Genomic DNA, 19,961 nt, shown 5'->3' with positions numbered 1-19,961 from the left:
GGCTTGGACCATTACCACTTTACATTCATAAAACGTTAGGATGATCCCTCATCAAACAAAAAAGTAATTTAGGTGACAAGCAAGTAATAACTCATCAATACTCCCCAATAGAGGAGTAGATCTTCGTTCGAGGGGGAGGAGGTAGACAATGCGATAGGTGATCGTCACCGTTAGGGAATATCCCACAATGTGATTGGATATTGGTCGGATCAAGTCAACAAAAAAGCCTAAAAAGGTACTACCTTCAGGGGGAAGATTGCTAGGAGTACATACAAGGTTTCACATTGGCCAAGGAAAAGAGTGATCATTATAAACTCATTCAAATAAGGCATATTCAGAGAAAGAAAGACATAAACTACTTAACTTCAAAATAAAGAAGTTTCTGCAGATATTCAAAATTATTACCATCCCTTTTATTTCTAGCAACACTCTCGGCTTCAAAATTATGCATTACTTTGAAACTTCAACTTCTAGCAGCGGTACGTGTTAATATTGTCATCACCGAACACGTCGTGTTACAGAAGAAGGCTCTGCAATCATGCTGCTGCGTTAACTAGAACAAACAGAGGTTTGTCTCCCAATCTTTCACGACCCTGATAAAATTCAAGACGAAGAAATGGCTAAAGTCGGTTTCGAGACTAGAGAAAATGAGAGTTGTGAATGTTTGATTACCTTAACAAGAGTACTCATCACGTCATAAACATACAACTAGACAGAATCCATGGGAAGTTCTGTAACTAGTAGTCTACTAGGTTTTGATCTGTTCTCAGATTTTTGCAAAGGCTTACCTTTAGTCCGTGCAGCTCAATCACACAAGCACACTCGACCACATCCACGCCAACTCGCTCTGTCATAAATAAATAACAACCGATTAATATAACCAACATGAGATCATGAACAAGATAACTTTACACTCTTAAAGAAAAGTTTAAAATAGTAAGTGTAACGGCCCAAGCCCACCGCTAGCAAATATTGTCCTCTTTAGGCTTTACCTCAAAGTTTTTAAAACGTATCTGCGAGAAAAAGGTTTCCACACCCTCATAAAAAATGTTTTATTCTCCTCCCCAACCAATGTGGGATCTCACAATCCACCCACCTCCGGGGCTCAGCGTCCTCGTTAGCACTCCTTCCTCTCTCTAATCAATGTGGGATCTCACAATCCACTCCCCTTCGGAGCCCAGCATCCTCGCTGGCACACTGCCCAGTGTCTGGCTCTGGTACCATTTGTAATGATCGAAGCCCACCGCTAGTAGATATTGTCCTTTTTGGGCTTTCCCTTTCGGGCTTCTCCTAAAGGTTTTTAAAATGCAACTGCTTGGGAGGTTTCCACACCCTTATAAAGAATGGTTCGTTCTCCTCCCCAACCAATGTGGGATCCATCTATAGTGCAGCCATGAGTTGGAAAAGAATAATCATTTCTCAGCAGATTCTCAGCAACTTAAGAATGAAACTGAGCAAATCTCGCACAATCACAATAACAGTTAACCATATTCAATGAATAACCTGAGGCCTAGGACTGAGCAAGTTTGAAAATCACAGCCATGATAATGACATCGAGTAAATAAGAGTAAAAACGCAATGCATCGCTGGTTTATTTAGCTGGCCTGTGCATTATCAGCTAAAAAGTAATATAACAAGTTGGCTTTAAAAATAACCTACCAAGTAGTCTTATTGCTGCACACAAGGTTCCCCCAGTTGCAATGAGATCATCTATCACAAGAGCGCGTTCTCCAGCTTCAACAGCTCCTACATGCATCTCAATTTTATCTGTTCCGTACTCTAAAGAGTACTCTTCTGAAATGACTTCACCTGTAAACATGCATTTCAGAAACAGAATCATTATTTACATGTTTATTCAAAGATGAATTAACCATGACAATCCAACACAATAGCCACTATCCAGTTTCTTGAGTATCATTGTACCAAAGTAACTTGGAACATCGATTAAAGGCTCCAAGTTTCTTGCATTAGAAACTAGAATACGTCTAAGGCATGCAGATTGCTTGCTTCTTTACCATCGGGTTAAAGATAGCAAACATTAAACTTAATAGCATATGCATGAAGAGTATTTAGCACTCGAGGGCCAATCTCTGTCTAGCCCGAGGAAACCTTTGACACGCCTCCATTACATTTTGGGAGGCCTACGCCCCATAGAAAGTGTCTACCTGAGATTGTCCTTTGACCCGTAAGTTTTGACACAAGGTTAGAATTCTACCTCTTCCAGAGTGGTATTTAACTGATGGCTCCCTCCCCCACCCCAAAAAAGGGGGCCTTCTTCGCCCGTAGGTCCTAACACAAGGTTAGAATTCTAGCTCTTCTAGAGTGATAACTCACTAATGGCTCGGGCCCCTTCGAAAGGGCCCTTCTTCGCCTGTAGGTCCTGACACAAGGTTAGAATTCTAGCTCAATTCTAACTCTTTCAGGGTGGTATCTCATTGATGGCTCAGGCCCCCCGGAAGCGGGCCTTCTTCACCCGTAGGTCCTGACATAAGGTTAAAACTCTAGCTCTTCCAGAGTGGTATCTCACTGATAGCTCAGACCCACCGGAACTCTAGCTCTTTTAGAGTCGTATCTTACTGATAGCTCCAGGGGCCTTCTTCGCGCGTAGGTCCTTGTTGAAACTAATAATAGCTAATAATAGAATTTGAATTAGTTACGAAAGAGAAGGAGGAGGTGAATTCAAATTCATCCACAAAATCTCCACAAAAATCTCAACCAATTCCGAGAATCCCCCTATAAAAGGACCTCCCTCCCCATCACTCAAATCACTCCTCCTCTCAATCTCAATTCAGTTTTCTGTTGTCACCAACAACTGGTATCAGAGCGATCTTGCAGCAGCAAAAATGGCAGCAGCAAAACAAGTTGAGAACTACGTTTAGCCCGCCATCCCAAGGTTCGACGGTCACTATGATCATTGGGCGATGTTGATGGAAAATTTTCTCAGATCAAAGGAGTTCTTTGATATGGTGGAAACAGGTTATGAAGAGCCAAAGAAGAGGCAGAGGTCGTGAGAGAGGCAGTCGAGAAAGAAGTGGAGATGTTGGCAGGTCAGCAGACCTAGTCAGAAACGATTATGACAACAAAGGCAAGAGACACTTTGACAAGTCTAAGGTGGAATGTTACAGATGTGGACGCCTTGGACATTACAAAAATGAATGCTATACCAGGCTCCAAAAGAAGAAAAAAAATCAATCCAATTTTGTGAAGAGAACGGCATACGGAGGCAATTAACAACAGCATATACACCACAACAAAATGGTGTGGCCGAAAGGAAAAACAAGACCATTCTGAACATGGTTCGAAGTTTACTAAATAAAGGAGAAGTCCCGAATGAATTCTGGCCAGAAGCTGTTGTGTGGTCCGTTCACATTCTCAATCGGAACCCTACCTTTTCTGTTAGAGATATGACTCCACAAGAAGCATGGAGCGGAAGAAAACCTGCAGTAGACCACTTCAGAATCTTTGGGTGCATAGCATATGCACACGTTCCTGATGAGAAAAGGAAGAAACTTGAGGACAAGAGTTCGAAGTGTGTGTTCCTTGGAGTAAGCGAGACCTCTAAGGCATACAAGCTCTACGATCCTTTGACAAAGAAGGTGGTGGTGAGTCGTGATGTAGTCTTTGACGAAAATAAGACTTGGACATGGGAAGAAAAGATCACTGTGAATCAGCAGATTCCTGTAGATCTTGAAGAAGAACAAACTGAAGCTCCTATTCAGCCTCACTATGAGCATGGAGAGAGCTCATCACAAGCTCAACAAGAAGAACCAGTAGAAGAAGATCATGATCAAAATCAAAGACATCCAAGAACAAGAAAAACACCAAACTGGATGATTGATTATGAGATGGATTATGAATCAAGTGATAGTGGTTATTTTGCATTCTTTATGGATAGTGATCCAATTGTCTATGAAGAAGCAGTAAAAGAGAAGAAATGGAAGGAAGCTATGGACAGTGAAATCAAATCCATAGACAAGAACAAGACTTGGGAGCTCACTGATCTTCCTAGAGGGCAGAAAACAATCGGAGTAAAATGAGTTTTCAAAACCAAGTTGAATGAAAACGGTGAGGTGGATAAGTACAAGGCGCGACTTGTTGCAAAAGAATACAAGCAAAAGTATGGAATTGATTATAAGGAGGTATTTGCACCAGTGGCACGTCAAGACACTATCAGGCTCATAATTTCTATTGCAGCACAGAAATCTTGGCCTATTTATCAACTTGATGTGAAATCAACCTTCTTACATGGAGAGCTTCAAGAGGAAGTATATGTGGAGCAACCAGAAGGTTTTGTTCAAAAAGGCATTATTGAACTCAACTTTTGCCGAAGTGATGAACAAATCGCAGACCTATTCACAAAGCCCTTGAAACAACCATTGTTCGAGAAGCTCAAAAGAAAGATGGGGATATGCAGAATCCAAGATGTATATTAAAAAGATGAAATGAAGTCCTAAACTGATTTCCGCAGAATTCAATTTAAGGGAGGGTGTTGAAACTAATAATAGCTAATAATAGAATTTGAATTAGTTACGGAAGAGGAGGAGGAGGTGAATTCAAATTCATTTACAAAATCTCCACAAAAATCTCAACCAATTCCGAGAATCCCCCTATAAAAGAATCTCCCTCCCCATCACTCAAATGACTCCTCCTCTTAATCTCAATTCAGTTTTCTGTTGTCACCAACAGTCCTGACACAAGGTTCGAACTCTAGCTCTTCCCAGAGTGGTATCTCACTAATGACTCGGATCCCAAAGAGGGGGCTTCTTCACCCTCCACCTCCACCTAAGCTACCTAGGAAAGGCCCAAAGCCAATCCTATCCAGAAACATTATGCTAGAACCTAGTTAAAAATTAAAAAGTTTCTAGATAGCTGAAACTATAAATAGATTCACAAGGCCACAAACAAACGCTAGTCAAGCACAAAATTGTACCAGGCAACTTCTTGGGTTTTCTCATGGGAACAAATTTTGCACCAATAGCCAGAGCTATGGGAGGTCCAAAAATGAAACCCCTCGCCTCAATCCCTACAGAACAAACAAGATCAATTGGTTCACTTCAAGTTAAACTACAAAATTACTTCCTGATCTAAATGACACCCTTTTGAAACTAGAATTTACCAGCAACCACAGTAATATCTTTCCCTCTGTACCTCTCCACGAACAAATCAATAGTATCCCTGAAGGCCTTGGTATCAAGAAGCAACGTCGTAATGTCCTGAAACAAAATCCCTACCAAAAGAAGGAAGATAATGTTCAGCCCAAAGAAATTTAGCCTTTACCAACAAAATACCCATCACCCAAGAACGAGATGGGTACCTGGTTTGGGAAAATCAGGGATAACTCGAATGGCCTTGGCGATTTTGGCTATGCGTGGGTCTTCTACATCAATAGACGCCATTTCTTGATCCGGCACCGTCTCCCGCACTGCCAAACAGCCGCCGGACACTCGATCAAAACCCAGTTCAAGGGAGGTAAGACCAGAGAGAAAGAGAGAGAGGCAGCGGCCAATACGGAAACCATAGGTTTAATTTATTATTTCTTATACAAAAAAGTTGGAGCAACAAGGGGAGAACCCATATGACCAAATTGCCCATCGTTTAAAAAGTTCCTTACCGCAAGGAGTTCAATTTTGACCTGCGTCGGCGAATATTGACTTTACACAACAGATCGGAAATTCGAATTACCATTGCAACGTAGAGGCAAAATCGCGGATCGACGCTGATGAAGGCGAGCCAAATGTGTACGACACGACGGGAGGGCTCCGGCGGCGGCGGCTGTGGATAAAGAAGCGATCCGTTGATGAGGAGTTAAGACGGCAGTGGTCCTGTAGCGCGACGGCGAAAGGGGAAGTGAGGAACTGAGATTCGAGGCTGCCTCCATCGCCGGTTGTGATCGGAACTAGAAACCAAAATGAAGGAGAAATAAATTGAATCTTGACTCGTTTAGCGTGGATTTTTCCTTTTTTTTAAAATTTAAATATTTAATAGAGAATTATTGAGGGCAATTTGGTCCAGTAAATTTGGAGACATTCGAGAAAGCCACGTGGAGAATGTGAGTACAATTTTTTAGATAATTTATATTTTTTAATTTATTCTCAATAACAATTTCTTTTTTAGAGTATTGTATTGATGGGATAGAAGAAAGTGTAAGAGAATTTTGAGAAAACCGTATTTGTTAATAGTGAGTTTGATCTATTACAGATACTATGTCTCATGGAATTGATCCGTGTAGGCACCATAGTTGATTTAACTATGGGTTCTCCCCCTCTGTATTAGTTAGAATGTTTTTCATGAGGTACTATGTTCGGAAGGTCCGACTCCACTAGCGGGTCAGCCTCCGGTGGCATATGGATTTACAAGAATGACTCACATAAGCACCATATTTGATGGTCAAGAGCGTTTTTTTAAAAAAAATTACTGTGTTTTGCTAGATATAGGACTATTAGAAAGTCGTCAACTAACCTCTAGTGACACTTGATTTATCATAATTGACCCACAAAGCACCATAGTTGGTTCATTTTATTTCAATAACTTATATTTTATATTCAAAAGTAGAACCAGAATCATTTTCCACTAAAAATGGTGCATGGACCCAAATAAGTGTTTAAAAAAGTTTCTATGTATTTAAAAATATTTTTAAAGCCGTGCAAATCCAACTTGACCCATTTAATTGAGTTAGGTGGCAAGAATGTCGTCTAGAGCATCTAGACACGTACGAATCGGTTCTGGAAGATTTTGACTCTTTGGTAACTAAAGAGGTGTTGAAGATTAGGGAATTGAATATGGTTCTCATTAGTCATGGTTGCTTACTCCAAATTGGTCCAACCTCGCCCGGGTATAATACTCTACGAATCTTTCTCCCACATAAACGAGCTCAAACATGCGCTGATGTCCCCTAAGTCAACGAAACAAAATCACTCCTATGAGGATGAGTTTCTTGAATTCGATCTTGGGCTTAAATTCCTCCATTTTCGAGCATCTCTGTTTTTCTTTACTTGTAAATGAGATTTTTTTTTATTACTTGGATAAAATTTTAGAGAAAAAATGTTTTAAATCGTGTTGATTTTAATAAAATCAATTGAAAATAATATAAATTTTAAACGGAATATATATAATTTAGAATAAATGGAGTAATATTGTAGATTATTTAGGTTGATAGATATAGTTAGTCAAGGATTATGTGGAAGGTAGTTGAAAAAGTCAGCGCAGCCGGTGGGTCAAAAGTTTGACTGAAATGGAGTGAACCTCAGCCGCCGCCATCTAAAACCAAAACGTGTTTGCCGTCCTTCCTCCGTAACTTCCTTCCTCTGTTTCTCTCTCTCTCTATAAATCCCCCCGCCTCCCTCTCTCTCTCTCCTCAAATTCCCAATTCTTCAATTCCTCTGAAACTCCCCAATTCAAACCCTTCCTTCACCTATGGCGCTCGAAGCTCTCAATTCCCCGACCATGGCCGCCCCCCCTCCCTTCGACAAGCCTCTCAAGCCCTGGGTCAAGCGCAAGCGTTCACCCCGCCCATCTCTCGACGCCGCTCCCTCCGAAGAAGAGTATCTTGCTCTCTGTCTCATCATGCTTGCCCGCGGCGGCGCCTCTCCCTCTCCACCCAAGCCGGTGGCTACCGTCAAGTCTGCCTATAATTGTCCCCTTTGCGATAAGGCCTTTTCCTCTTACCAAGCTCTCGGTGGCCACAAAACTAGCCACCGGAAACCGGCTTCTGTCGACGACCAGTCCACGTCGGTGTCCGGTGCCACGTCGAGTACCACCACGTCTACCTCTGGTGGAAGGGCTCATGTCTGTAATGTTTGTCATAAGTCGTTTCCCACTGGCCAGGCCTTGGGTGGACACAAGCGCCGCCACTATGAAGGCGGCTCTGCCGCCATCGGGAATCGTCAGAGCTATAGCGGGATTACTATGACTTCGTCTGAAGGAGTGGGTTCGACACATACCGTCAGCCATAGCCATCGGAATTTCGACCTGAATATCCCCGCGTCAGCGGCTCTGTCGCCGAAGCTGTTGTTCGCCGGCGACCAGGAGGTGGAGAGCCCTCTGCCGACGAAGAAGCCGCGGTTGTTTTGGCTGCCGGAACCGGAGAACTCGCTGAATTAGGATGACTCTTTTCCTGAATTGGGGAAAAGAGGGATTAGAATCGAAATTCAAAATTAGTTGAATTGAGTTTGTTTATTCAGATTGGAACTCTGTATCAGTGATCATAAATTCAATTAATTCTTTTTCAATTAAAAAAAATGGGTTTTTATTTTTTTATTTATTATTAGTTATTTGAATAATGCAACTTGAAAGAGGGATTAGTCATCATCACAGGCCAACCCAGCAAGTGGGTGAGAAAATTAACAAACTCAAAGGGATATTCTTGGAAGTTTACCAAACCTAGGAGGAATGGGTACAACCAAATTTCCAACGAAAATTCCACCAACAAATTGGTCATCTATGTTAGATATTGCAATTATGATAAGAGAAGTGACGACATTCAAGTAACGCTAATCCAACCACACGAGGGTCTAGATGAGTGTCATGATGCGACTAAGGAAGACGGTGCATCAACACACGACACATAGTGGACATGCAACCGAGCATTAACCTCGAAAGTCACAGTTCTGAGAAAATTTAGGCATGTGGTTCTAGACACACCACACATAGCGGGCATGCAACCAAACCTTAACCTCGAAAATTGGGGTTATGGAGGAAATTTGGGCATGCGATTCTAGAGTCAAGTTCGTGCATATGAAATATGAAAGCTTGACAAATTTGGTGTCAATCGAACACTAAACGGATACTTCACGACATTGTTCACCAAAATCATGTCTACACCTGCTACTTTGAAAATGCCTCAAAATGTACAATACAGGAGGTATGGTGTCACCTTTCTACCATCCATAGGCCCTATCCAAGCGAGCTACCCTGTGTGTCACAATGAGGGCGGGCTACCCTGTGACACATGTGTGTGTCACAGTGAAGGTGAGCGTTCCAAGACGAGTGTCTCAGGCGACTTCATTTGAAAAATGAGTTTTTTAAAGACAGTACTTGACGGTACGGGTGTGTCAATATTGCGTCTCTACCTGCATATCCGATACAGGATCCATAAATGATAAGACATGGGCACGGGAATGCCAATTCCTCAATCCATGAATGTTTATCAAGTTTGATAATTCACTCATGACCAAACACTGTCAATGAATCTATTATTGCTTCTTGTTTCATGAATTCAAGTAAAAAAAGAATGGATTTCGATTCTCTAGCAAGATCTTCGGTCTAATAATGCACACAACACAACAGTCAGCTACCTATACCCTTGTGGTGTCCTGTTCGGTTAAGCTGGTGGGCGGGCGTTCTAGTTGCAATATTTGTGTTCTCAGGCTGCACTCTGTTACCTGGAAAAGTTTTTTGTTCCATGTAAGAGACAGAAAAAAACAGGATAGAGAGAAAGAGAGAGATAGGATGCAAAATGACACCTGCATAGATGCTACTGTAGACAATAAATCGTTGCACTGGTCGAGCAAAGCACGCTCATGTGCATTAACATCTGCAAGTTTTGATACCACAGAGTTCACCTCTCCGACCTATCATCATCAATGGGAGATGCTTTTTAGTCATATGTTTAAGCTGTGTGTGTATCCATTTCAAGGCATTATTCACAGGTGTGGTTTAAACCGAAGAAAACTTTAAAGACTGGGTTCATCTGTGTTCTTAGGAATCACGACCCTCCACAATGGTATGATATTATCCACTTTTGAGCATAAGTTCTCATGGCTTTACTTTTGGTTTCCCCAAAAGACCTCATACCAGTTGAGATAGTATTCCCTACTTATAAACTCATGATCAACTCCTCTCCCAACCATCCTCTTATCGAACAAAGTAAACATTTGTTCGACACTTGAGTTACTTTTGACTACAACTTTGAGACTTACAACTTCTTTGTTCGACATTTGAGGATTCTATTGACATGGCTAAGTTAAGTGCATGACTATAATACCATGTTAGGAACCACGACCCTCCACAATGGTATGATATTGTCCACTTTGAGCATAAGCTCTCGTGGCTTTGCTCTTTGCTTTTAGTTTTCCTAAAATATCTCATACCAATTGAGATAGTATTCTTTACTTATAAACCCATGATCAACCCCTTAATTAGTTGATGTGGAACTCCTCTCCGAAAATTCAACTACTAGAAGATCAGATGTGACAATGATGAATAAAGAAACGAAAAACAGCTGAGAGTGGGATTGCAACCTTTGTTAGCCATGAGCTTAAGGATGGTACCATTGCTTGCATCACATCAACTGCTGAACAAATTGCCTCCTTGACATCCTGGATTTCCGCCTGTGACCAAAAGATATATACATAAATAAACAAAGAATGAGGAAAAAGCTTGATGGTACACATCCATACACACAGACACCCACCTTAGCCCCTTCATCAACTGGCAAGCGAAGAGTTCTAGCTTCCAATGCTTCAGTGATATCTGATAAAGAGCTGGAGAAGTCTTCATCCAGAAGATCCAACTCGTCCAAACATGTCATCTACATTCGTAAAACACAATAGCTACCACAGTCTAAGCAATGAAAATTGTCAACAAAGAATCTAATGAAGATTCATCAAATCCTTCGATAATAAGAACATATGAACCTAACTAAGTTCCCAGGTGCAAACTTGAAGTTCAAGAGAACTCATGTCCAGATAATTTTCAAGATAAACAAGAGAGAAAAATGCATCCGTATATCTTACTTGAGACTTGAGGATAGAAGCCAACTTCAGTTTGTGCTGTAGTAATTGCATCTCATGTCTTTTAGCTGCAACAGATTCACGCAATTTTGAAATACTATTCCAAGCACTGAAGAGGTTTCTCTGACATAAGGAACAATTAAACAATATAAGCAAACATGATGATTCCTTGATTGAAATTAAGCTCTACAGATTATAATACAAAGCAGGCAATTGGTCGATTGAAATTAGGACTCAGAATGGAAGGATCAACAATTCTTCTCCAAAAAAAGCAAAGAAAATGGCCATTTCAAGAAATAATACCTCTGCATTCAGACTCTGTATAGAAGAGGTGGCATCTGCTCTAGCATTCACAAAACGCCACTGTAAAAGCCTGTTATACAACGTCTTCAATGAATGTGCATCAGCCATACGGGTATCCCCCATTTTCCCTCTTCGAATATCATTAGCAAAATTCAAAGCCGATGGCGTGCTGCTCCAGTTATTATTGAACCCATTTGTCACTGAGCATCTCACACGAGATGGGCTTCCTTTTGAAGGTGATGATATGGAGGATGCTAAAAGTTTACTTGGGGACAGAGGAGATGACGGCGGCTCCATATTATTAGCAACCTGGCGAGGAGATGATGCTGGACTATCCATTGAATGCTTCTTGGGAATGTTTACCTTCGAAGGAACTGAAGTTTTTGCTCCAATGTTCTTAGATATTGGATACCCCGGCTCTGGCTGCCGTCGCAACCGATTGTTGGTCTCTTGCCAAACTCTCGCCGGAACCACCATGACTCGAGGGCCACGCTGTGCTTTTCCGGCACCACCCTCCAGTGTAACACTCTCAGAATCAGAAGCAAGAGGGTCGGACAAAACGTCTAAACTATCAGCCGAAGTTCCTGCAGTAAGAGGCTCTACCGCCTTCTCCGATTCTATATTTGCAGAATCAGAACCAAATCTTCCATCAAATGAAGTCCTGTCATCGACAAACGAACTCTGCAGCGCTCTCACTACATTCCCAGACCCACTGGCTACCTTCTTCCGCTCATCCACACAATCCAAACTCCTGCTCATACAATTCGTCTGCCGGTGACCACTGTGCCACCGCTGCTGATCTACTGGCTTCATATTCTCAGTCTGGTCGCCGCCGCCAGCACCTCTTGTTGGTGTGGCTATTTTTCTCGGCTCCGGCGTACCCTTCCGAATACCAGGAGTCGGCGCGGGCTTTGGTCTACTAACCTGCAAAGGGAACGATTCGCCTTGGAAAGAAACCGATAGGCTCCGTGTCGAATTGAACAACAGTTTCTGAGCTGCTGACATCTCACCCCTTCCATTAGCATGACCAAATCTGAGATCCAACGAATTAGGATGAGGAGCCCCTCGCTGAGTTCTCTCCACCGATTCCGACCGCCTAAACGACGACGGCATCGGAGTCAGAACAGACGTCGAAGTAGACGTTCCAGAAACCGAAGGGGACGGGTATCGTCTCAGCACCGATGTAGAAGAAGAAGAGGGAGTGGAAGACGACAAGTACCGAGAAGTAACTTCCCGGGATTTGGGCCGTCGAGCCGCTGCACCATTGTCGGAGTCAGAAGGTAAAAGAGGCGGCCTCGTAAGGTTTTGAGAGTGAGGCACTCTCGGAGTCTGAGCCACGGTATTAGTATTCAACGCCGTTGATACAGCAGCAACCATTATTCCCGTTCAAATCGCAACCTGAAACCCTAAATTTACACCGCAGATCACCCCAACATGAATCCAAATCAAGAATCATGCACTTACCGAAACAAATAAACCTCAATCACAACCAATTTCAGAAGAATCTGAACGGAAGGAGTCTGGAATCTTTGCTCTCACCCTCAGTCTGGACTGTTTTCCAAGAAATGACCGTTAGAGTTTCGCCGGAGAAACACAGAGAGAAGGAGTTGAGAAAGAAGATTTGAGAAATCCACAACGGTCATGAACGACTTAAATTGCAAATTTAATATATTAAGAAAAAGCTAAAATTTAATTATTTTATATAATACTGAAACAAAAAAAAAAAAATTGAAATAAGAAGGGAAGGTATTAATGACTACTCGCGAGAGTAGGAGACCAACAGTACTCGCGAGGACGAATTGCAACGTGGCTTAAACAGGTGGGCCCCAATGCAGGGTCTTGAAATGAAGAGGGTAAACGGAGTTTGGTACGCATGGAAACGGGTAAAGCAAAAAGACAAAAAGAGACGGAGTGTTGTGAACGTTGGAATCGTGGACCGATAAAATGGAATGGCATTCAAGTAATTTTCCTTCTTTTTTAGGGCAAAATTAAAACCTTAAATTTAGGAATTATTTACACCAATATTAATTAACAAAAAATTCCCAATCCCAATCCCAAATGGCTCAAACATTGTAAGAAATATTACATTAAAAAATAAAATTTATTGTTTTTTTTATCCTCTTATTTTGGATTTTAAATAAGAAAAGTTTCATACCAACATAAAAAAAAAAAACATTCATGAACAATTATTTTGCTACTTTTAATTAAAGTTGTACCAAAGTCTAGAGGTTTAACAAGTCACACTAATTTAATCAAAATTTGTCTAATAAATGTATCCAAACCCAGTATTTCATAAGGTCAACGTGAGCTTAGTATTTCTTTACGTAAGGTCTAAGGTTCAAATCCTCGTAATCAACTGTACCTGAAAAAAGAAACGAGCATTGTATTAGAATTGTTAAATTGATTGTATAAATTAAAATTTAAAAGCATATTGTAACTCCATTAAAATTTAATTTCATATCTCAAAAACACATAAACTCATGGCTGATTCTATATGAGTCTCACACATCGCCATTAAAATTACATGATCAAACATACAGCAAATGCTGGGCAGGCCGTCACGCGAGTTAAGAGAAGCCCTTGAATTGAAGGGCGCTCTGTTATTTTGTGGCAGTAGGACACACAAATTTAGTGCTGTTTGTGAATTATAAGAGCCATTCACAAGTTACATAAAAGGGGGCAGACACATTTAAAGTTACAAGTTAAAGGCAATGAGGAGTAATTGCTTATGATATCCACATTGGTTGAGGAGGAGAACGGAACATACTTTATAAGGGTGTGGAAACCTTTCCCTAGTAGACACGTTTTAAAGTCTTGAGGGGAAGCCTGAAAGGGAAAGCCCAAAGAGGACATTATCTGCTAGCGGTGGGATTGAGCCGTTACAAATGGTTTCAGAGCCAGACACTATGCGATGTGGGCGATGTGCCAGCGAAGAGATCGTTCCCCGAAGGGGGTAGACACGAGGCGGTGTGCCAGTAAGGATGCTGGGCCTTGAAGGGAGTAAATTTGGTGGGGTCCCACATCTCTTGGAGAAAGGAACAAGGGTCTTGAAGGGGTGGATATTGTGATATCCCACATTGGTTGAGGTGGAGCACGAAACACCCTTTATAAGGGTGTGGAAACCATTCCCTAGCAGACGCGTTTAAAGAGGACATTATCTGCTAGTAGCGGGCTTGGACGGTTACATTACTATTACTTGGACTGTTACATTGCTGGTGCAAAACAGCAGTCACATTTACAGCAACATAAACAGATTGAATCATTTCAAGATCATTGGGATTAGACATATTCATAAATGGAACATTGGAATCATAGTCAAAATGTTTCTTAATCCCATCCCATCACCAAGATTTTACGTATTTGCAATAATCAATGCTTAAATCCAGCGGAGTAGAAGAGTTGGAAGAGCTTTACTTACCGAGAACTATATGGAAGCCTTCTGCTTCATAGAGGTAGTTGCTAAACAAGCCATGAAAACAAAAGGCAGTCTCTTCAAATCTACTACTGCTTCAATTCATGTCAACTCCTTTTAAGTTAGCCATGTATGTCAGATAAATGGTCCATATATATGCGAACGAACTGTTTGTCAATGGCTGCAAAATCGACGTCCAAAAACGGATTTAGAGTTCTATCTGTTTGGTTAAAAAATTAGCAAACGACTATGCTGAGAGCAATCAAAACAAAGACTAGACTAGAGTGTGGCATCTTGTATATGATATGAGGATTCCTCTTTTTATGTCTGGATGTGATGAGAACGTACCTGTAGATGAACGGGGACAAATTTGTATGTGAGAAAATCGCAGACTGGCCAAAACAAGAGTCCATTTAACAATGTTGGAAGTAAATCGCGCTGTAATCTAGCACCAATCTCACTGCCACTTTCACCTGAATTTGGAAATAATGTATTTAGAAGCGAGCAATATCAGAATATATTTGTTCTAAATAATATCATTTCCAGATTATGAGATGCATATGCATTATAAGACACGAGTAATAAATCAAAAACAGAATGTACTTCGAGAGAATAGTGGTCGACTTTGAGGAATGTAACAAATGCCAAGCCTGTAGAAGCCAGTAGGCTAAATATGGACTACAACTAGGAGGCTACGGATTTCAGCATAAAAGACACAGAATTAGCAGGATAATAAGAAATCTTCTTAATCTACATCTTATAAACGTTCGGGTGAAAAGACTTATTCAGTTCCAGACGTTAAACCAACACACATGTTGGTTAGTTTGATTCCATAATATTACAGAAAAAAAATTAGTCGGTCAGTTCATTTTGATTGGTTTTGATTGGTTCCATTTTCCAAGAAGTTGGTTATTGCACCAGTTTTCAAATTTTCTTCAACTAATACATCTGCTTGGCGTTGGACTTAATGGCTCAATCTAATGCCATAGAGACCGATTGGTCCAAGAAAAGCAGAAAACTAGCACGGATACTGGCTTTCTAGGAGAATGGAACCAAATAGAACCAACCCACTTACCTCTAATTCTCCAAAGGGGACCTCGATAAATTATAGAACTTCATTATCAACAGAATTATGAACTAGATGAAGCTGAGCCTAGAAAAGCCAGACGGGCTAGAGCACCACCAACTGATAGGCCCAGCATTTGATAGTTAAACACCTATCTTGATCCACACTTCATAAATGTGCACAACAGGGGACCCAAAAATCCATTAGAACACTCCATCAAAGCATCTAACAATGAAGTTGAAGAAACCAGGGTGGAGGTCATCAAAGCAAGCCACCTATGGCAAGATAATGAAAAATCACTTTTGGTCCCTCCCTAAACTCTTATGGAAGTGACAATTTAGTCTCCAACCTTTAATTTGAAACAATTTAGTACATGAATTTAGTCCATGTACTGTCAATTTATACGGATAAATTTGCAACAATTTAATCATGCCGTAAAAGAATCCATATAAATTATAAACATATTAGGTCCCTAATTGGTTTATTGATCTACCCAAATGAGAAGTTCGGTTAAATTGTTACGAATCTTAAAGTTGTTACATTCTAAGGTTTTGGGACTAAAGGGTTATAAATTTGAAAGTTGAGGAACTAAATTGTCACAAATCAATGCTCAGAGACTAAACAGTTACTTTTAAGTTCAAGGATAAAAAGTGATTTTTAGCTAAAAATTATCTGAAGTTCTACAACTTTATCTTTCTGATTACCTTGCAAAGATGCATTATAGGAGAAGAAAATAGAGGTAAGAGTAGGTCCGTACACAGCCTGCCCAAGAAAAATCTTCTTGAAAGTTGACAAATAATCTTGCCTTGGTGAGATCGTAGACATGAAATTAAACCACAAATGCTGGGATGGCCCCAATATCAGTAATCCATAAGCAGCCATCCGTGTTGTCCTTATTAAATCAAAAGAGCCAGGAGATGGCAATGTAATCATCTGACAAAATTTGATATAAACCAAACAATTAGAAGACAAAATTAACCAGAACAAGAGGTATAAGAAAGGTAATTGTGAAGGGTGTTGCTATTTCAACAACGGGTGTAATAGAAAACTGATGAAAATTGAACAAGTAAACCAAATATATCACAATGAGATATGTCCTCTCATAAATTTTCAACACAAATCATCCCATGAATGACAACTGCCCAACCCTAAAACCTACAGTATTTATAACATAAATCTTGGCAGAAGGTGCTTAAATGTCGATTTTTTGAACTTAAGCTACTTCAAATTGTTATATACATCAACAAAATGCAACTACTCAAGATTTCAAGCACAAAGATAGTAACGACCAAACATCATTTCTGCATGTAAATGATCTTTTATACGAAACCACCTCGTTTAAGGGAGAGGTGGTGTCTTCTCGTATAGTTATCGGATAATCGATCTCGTTTTTTCACGAACTGTATCATGAATTCCAAATAATTCTGAAAGAATGCGGAAATGAATCGCATGCAAACATAAAAACCATCCTGTACCTGAGAGGTTAGATCAGCAGCCACATAAATGAGCGAAGAACTGATACTTTTAGTGATAAACGGGTAGGTGTCGAGTTTCCTTAAATACCATCGGATAACTCCAGTGCCTGATTTCAATGGAGAAGAGAAGGAAGAGAATTGATGCCGAGACGAAGGAAAGATAGATTGGCATGAAATTTTACTTCCTCTAATTCTGAATCCCATTGGGGATGATCTGAAACTGAAATACGCCCTCCACTGAATCTTAGAAGGGACAGTAGCTTTGGGGCTTACATTGATACGGGCAGCGACCGGCCGCAGAAGCAAGCCACAACGTCGACACAAGCTATTCATCGAATTACACGAGCTTTCTTCCGATTCCCTTTGCTCGCTCAGTGATTTCGAGAGCGTCGATTCAGAGTTCAGGGTGCGAAAACGACGTTAATGTCGGCCATCAACGAGACATCCACGCCTGTGAATTGGGAGCAAGCAGACCAACATCGGCAAATAAAAATGTTCTTAAATTTTTCTATTTGTCTGAAAGAAAATAAACCTTTAAAGAATTTAACAATGTCTTTTAAAGTTTTTATTTGAAACTTTTTTTTTAATTAAAATGATTTGTAATTTGTTTCAAAAATAATTTTAAAAAAATAAAGTTTCATTAATAACTTTTTTTTTTAAATTTTTAAAGTAACATTAATACCCTTTATTTTTAGAAAAAAAAAATTCAATCGAAATATTATGATCAATATATAGAAAAAAATCGTTTATGGACACATCATAGATTATTTATAAATTTTTTTATATTATTTTGTAAAGTTTATGAATATTTTTTACACGTGGTACTAACGATAAAATCTATAAAGGGACTTAAAGACCGTACATAGGTGCACCGACTCCATTGAACTAATTGAGGGTTTTAGGGTTTGCTAATCCCGCGACCCTCAGCCTAGTCCTATTAAGCTCATTCAATCCACTCAACCTTGTCGTTTCTCTGAATAGTACTTGACAAACTAGCCATTAACCACAACCAAATCTCTCTCAATAATATCCTATATTATGCTACAAATTGTAGGTGGCTGACCCCACAAATCTCTATAATAGGTAGATCATTTCCAATTGAGTAGAATTCACGAGTAGGAGTTGTGACTTAATTGTCCACATGTAGGCTGTCAACGATGACAACTTTATGACACCAATCGTGGCTCATTGTCCAAGGCATAGTAACTTATACGACTGAGTCCTTTATCATACTGATAAACCATTAGTTTACATGGTAAGTAAATCATCATACATACCTATGCATATAGATAGGATCAATCCCTCTTACCCGAATCTAAGAACCCATGTCGTATATTTCAACGAACTATCAGACAAGTAAATCATGGTAAAACATAATCATACTAGCCATGGTTCCAATAAACTAGTCAAGTCAATTAGAGTCACATTTAGAAGTGCAGAAGCTCGTAAATCATTAGTAGGTCTAGTACTCAATTTTAGGCAATTTTCTACGTCTAATACATGTTCTAAATTCATTTAGCTCAATTTCTAGTCCATTCCTACGAGTATTTCTCAATAACAAATTTGATGGTTACTTATAGTGTTCGGAATATTTGGAGGCTCAATTTTTTGGCTTCTTGAAGTTCAAAGTCTCGAGTTTCTCAATTAGGTCATAAATGGAGTAAAAAGTAGGTGTGACCGACCGAGCTACACTGACCATAGGCAATATCTTCTACCCTAAGCGTCTACCCTAAACCCTAAACTCTAAACCGACACATGTTCACGCGCTTTGTTCAACTAATTCCTTTTTCGGTTTGATCTGAACCCTTTCAGTAAACTTATAGATCCACACCTAAAGAACAAAAGGTGACAAATTTTGTGAATTTTCATCCATCACTAAGAAATATCGCTATTGGAAAACGAACTCGCATTGCTATAATTCCTTCTTCGTTCTCATGTTTTAGCCTAAGACTCCACTTGGTTTCTTCTCCAAAGTTATAACCTATAATCCTACAAACACATGAGAGCTAAGATTGTGACTTAAAGCTTAAAAAAACGATAGAGAATTTCACAGATTAAGTTCTTAGTTTTTTGGTTCAATAAATATGATTGAAACTCGAATAAGAGCTCCTTGCACAACCACTTTCAACGTTCTAGTTATTCCACATAATCTTCCTCTCAGTTTTATGAGTGTAGAAGATGAATTTCTCTTTGAAAGCACAAGAATTTACTCAAGAAACTCGAGTATTTGACAACACGTTTGAGGGCTCTACTTTACAAATTGTCTCGAGGGAAACTTTAGTCTAGCTTAAATGAGCAAAAGTCCTCAACAAACGAGCTCGAATTGGCGCCAAAATCAAAGGATCTTGCCCAAAACTAGTCCAAACATGTATCTAATGGCCAATAGATAGAAAAAAATCGAACGAAAACGTGGCCGAATTTGCTCCAATCCTTTTACCTAACTCTTTATCACATAGTCACTAATAACACTATTTTTCCAATTCTCTAATCCCATTCGAACGGATATCATCTAAAGTTCACCATGAGAGTTTACGTCTCTAACACGACCTCTTGATGAAATGAGGTAAATGGTCGATACTATTGGAAAGATTTTTTTTTTTTTTTTAAATAGGTCTTTAGGCACGAGAAGAATCAACTTCTGCTCCATCAAAATGTTTTTTTGAGGCAGATCGTTCCATTACCGATAGGGACCTCACTAATGAGGTCTCGTCCTATATCTAACTAGCACCAAGGTTAATATACGAATACTATTCGTCTTTTATCTTAGGTTTTGGATCATCGACTAACTACCGTGGTGCAACAAGGATTAAACTGAGAACCATACAAATAGGTATATATAGAGGTATGGATCGCATGGTTGAGATATGGATATAGAGCTATTGTCATACGATGGGGAAACCGTTGTTTTTGAAGTTCTAAAAGAAATTTAAATTTACTCCATTGGCTATCTAAAAACTGATAACTCACAACCTAAC

The 19,961-nt window shown here is 40.0% G+C and overlaps 4 protein-coding genes across 6 annotated transcripts; 1 reads left to right on the top strand and 3 right to left on the bottom strand.

Annotated features, from left to right (window-relative positions):
• Positions 1-277: 277 nt before the first annotated feature.
• LOC111496082 (adenine phosphoribosyltransferase 1-like) lies at positions 278-5,932 on the bottom strand. The gene is made up of 7 exons (XM_023146358.1): positions 5,683-5,932; positions 5,315-5,422; positions 5,117-5,227; positions 4,931-5,023; positions 1,660-1,809; positions 789-847; positions 278-593 (listed from the first exon to the last, which is right to left on the bottom strand). The coding sequence occupies exons 1-7, from the start codon at positions 5,876-5,878 to the stop codon at positions 537-539; spliced, it is 774 nt and encodes a 257-aa protein (XP_023002126.1). The 5' UTR covers positions 5,879-5,932; the 3' UTR covers positions 278-536.
• A 1,418-nt stretch (positions 5,933-7,350) lies between these two features.
• Positions 7,351-8,256, top strand: LOC111496085 (zinc finger protein ZAT10-like). Its single transcript, XM_023146361.1, has one exon. The coding sequence runs from the start codon at positions 7,414-7,416 to the stop codon at positions 8,098-8,100; it is 687 nt and encodes a 228-aa protein (XP_023002129.1). The 5' UTR covers positions 7,351-7,413; the 3' UTR covers positions 8,101-8,256.
• A 912-nt stretch (positions 8,257-9,168) lies between these two features.
• Positions 9,169-12,677, bottom strand: LOC111496081 (QWRF motif-containing protein 2-like). Of its 2 annotated transcripts, XM_023146357.1 has the most exons (7): positions 12,498-12,677; positions 11,034-12,431; positions 10,734-10,853; positions 10,412-10,528; positions 10,239-10,328; positions 9,462-9,569; positions 9,169-9,380 (listed from the first exon to the last, which is right to left on the bottom strand). In XM_023146357.1, the coding sequence occupies exons 2-7, from the start codon at positions 12,408-12,410 to the stop codon at positions 9,294-9,296; spliced, it is 1,899 nt and encodes a 632-aa protein (XP_023002125.1). In that variant the 5' UTR covers positions 12,411-12,431; positions 12,498-12,677; the 3' UTR covers positions 9,169-9,293. The 2 variants fall into 2 exon arrangements, with proteins under 2 accessions (XP_023002125.1, XP_023002124.1); XM_023146356.1 differs by having other exon boundaries at positions 11,034-12,677.
• A 519-nt stretch (positions 12,678-13,196) lies between these two features.
• Positions 13,197-17,472, bottom strand: LOC111496083 (protein SYM1-like). Of its 2 annotated transcripts, XM_023146360.1 has the most exons (6): positions 17,409-17,462; positions 16,987-17,375; positions 16,216-16,444; positions 14,794-14,918; positions 14,452-14,626; positions 13,197-13,395 (listed from the first exon to the last, which is right to left on the bottom strand). In XM_023146360.1, exons 2-5 carry the CDS (start codon positions 17,317-17,319, stop codon positions 14,543-14,545), a joined length of 771 nt encoding a protein of 256 aa, XP_023002128.1. In that variant the 5' UTR covers positions 17,320-17,375; positions 17,409-17,462; the 3' UTR covers positions 13,197-13,395; positions 14,452-14,542. The 2 variants fall into 2 exon arrangements, with proteins under 2 accessions (XP_023002128.1, XP_023002127.1); XM_023146359.1 differs by having other exon boundaries at positions 16,987-17,472.
• Between the last annotated feature and the right edge of the window lie 2,489 nt (positions 17,473-19,961).

The sequence above is a fragment of the Cucurbita maxima genome, unplaced genomic scaffold (assembly GCF_002738345.1).
Source record: "Cucurbita maxima cultivar Rimu unplaced genomic scaffold, Cmax_1.0 Cma_Scf00022, whole genome shotgun sequence".
Lineage (NCBI taxonomy): Eukaryota > Viridiplantae > Streptophyta > Magnoliopsida > Cucurbitales > Cucurbitaceae > Cucurbita > Cucurbita maxima.
This window is presented reverse-complemented; position numbering and strand designations above follow the sequence as displayed.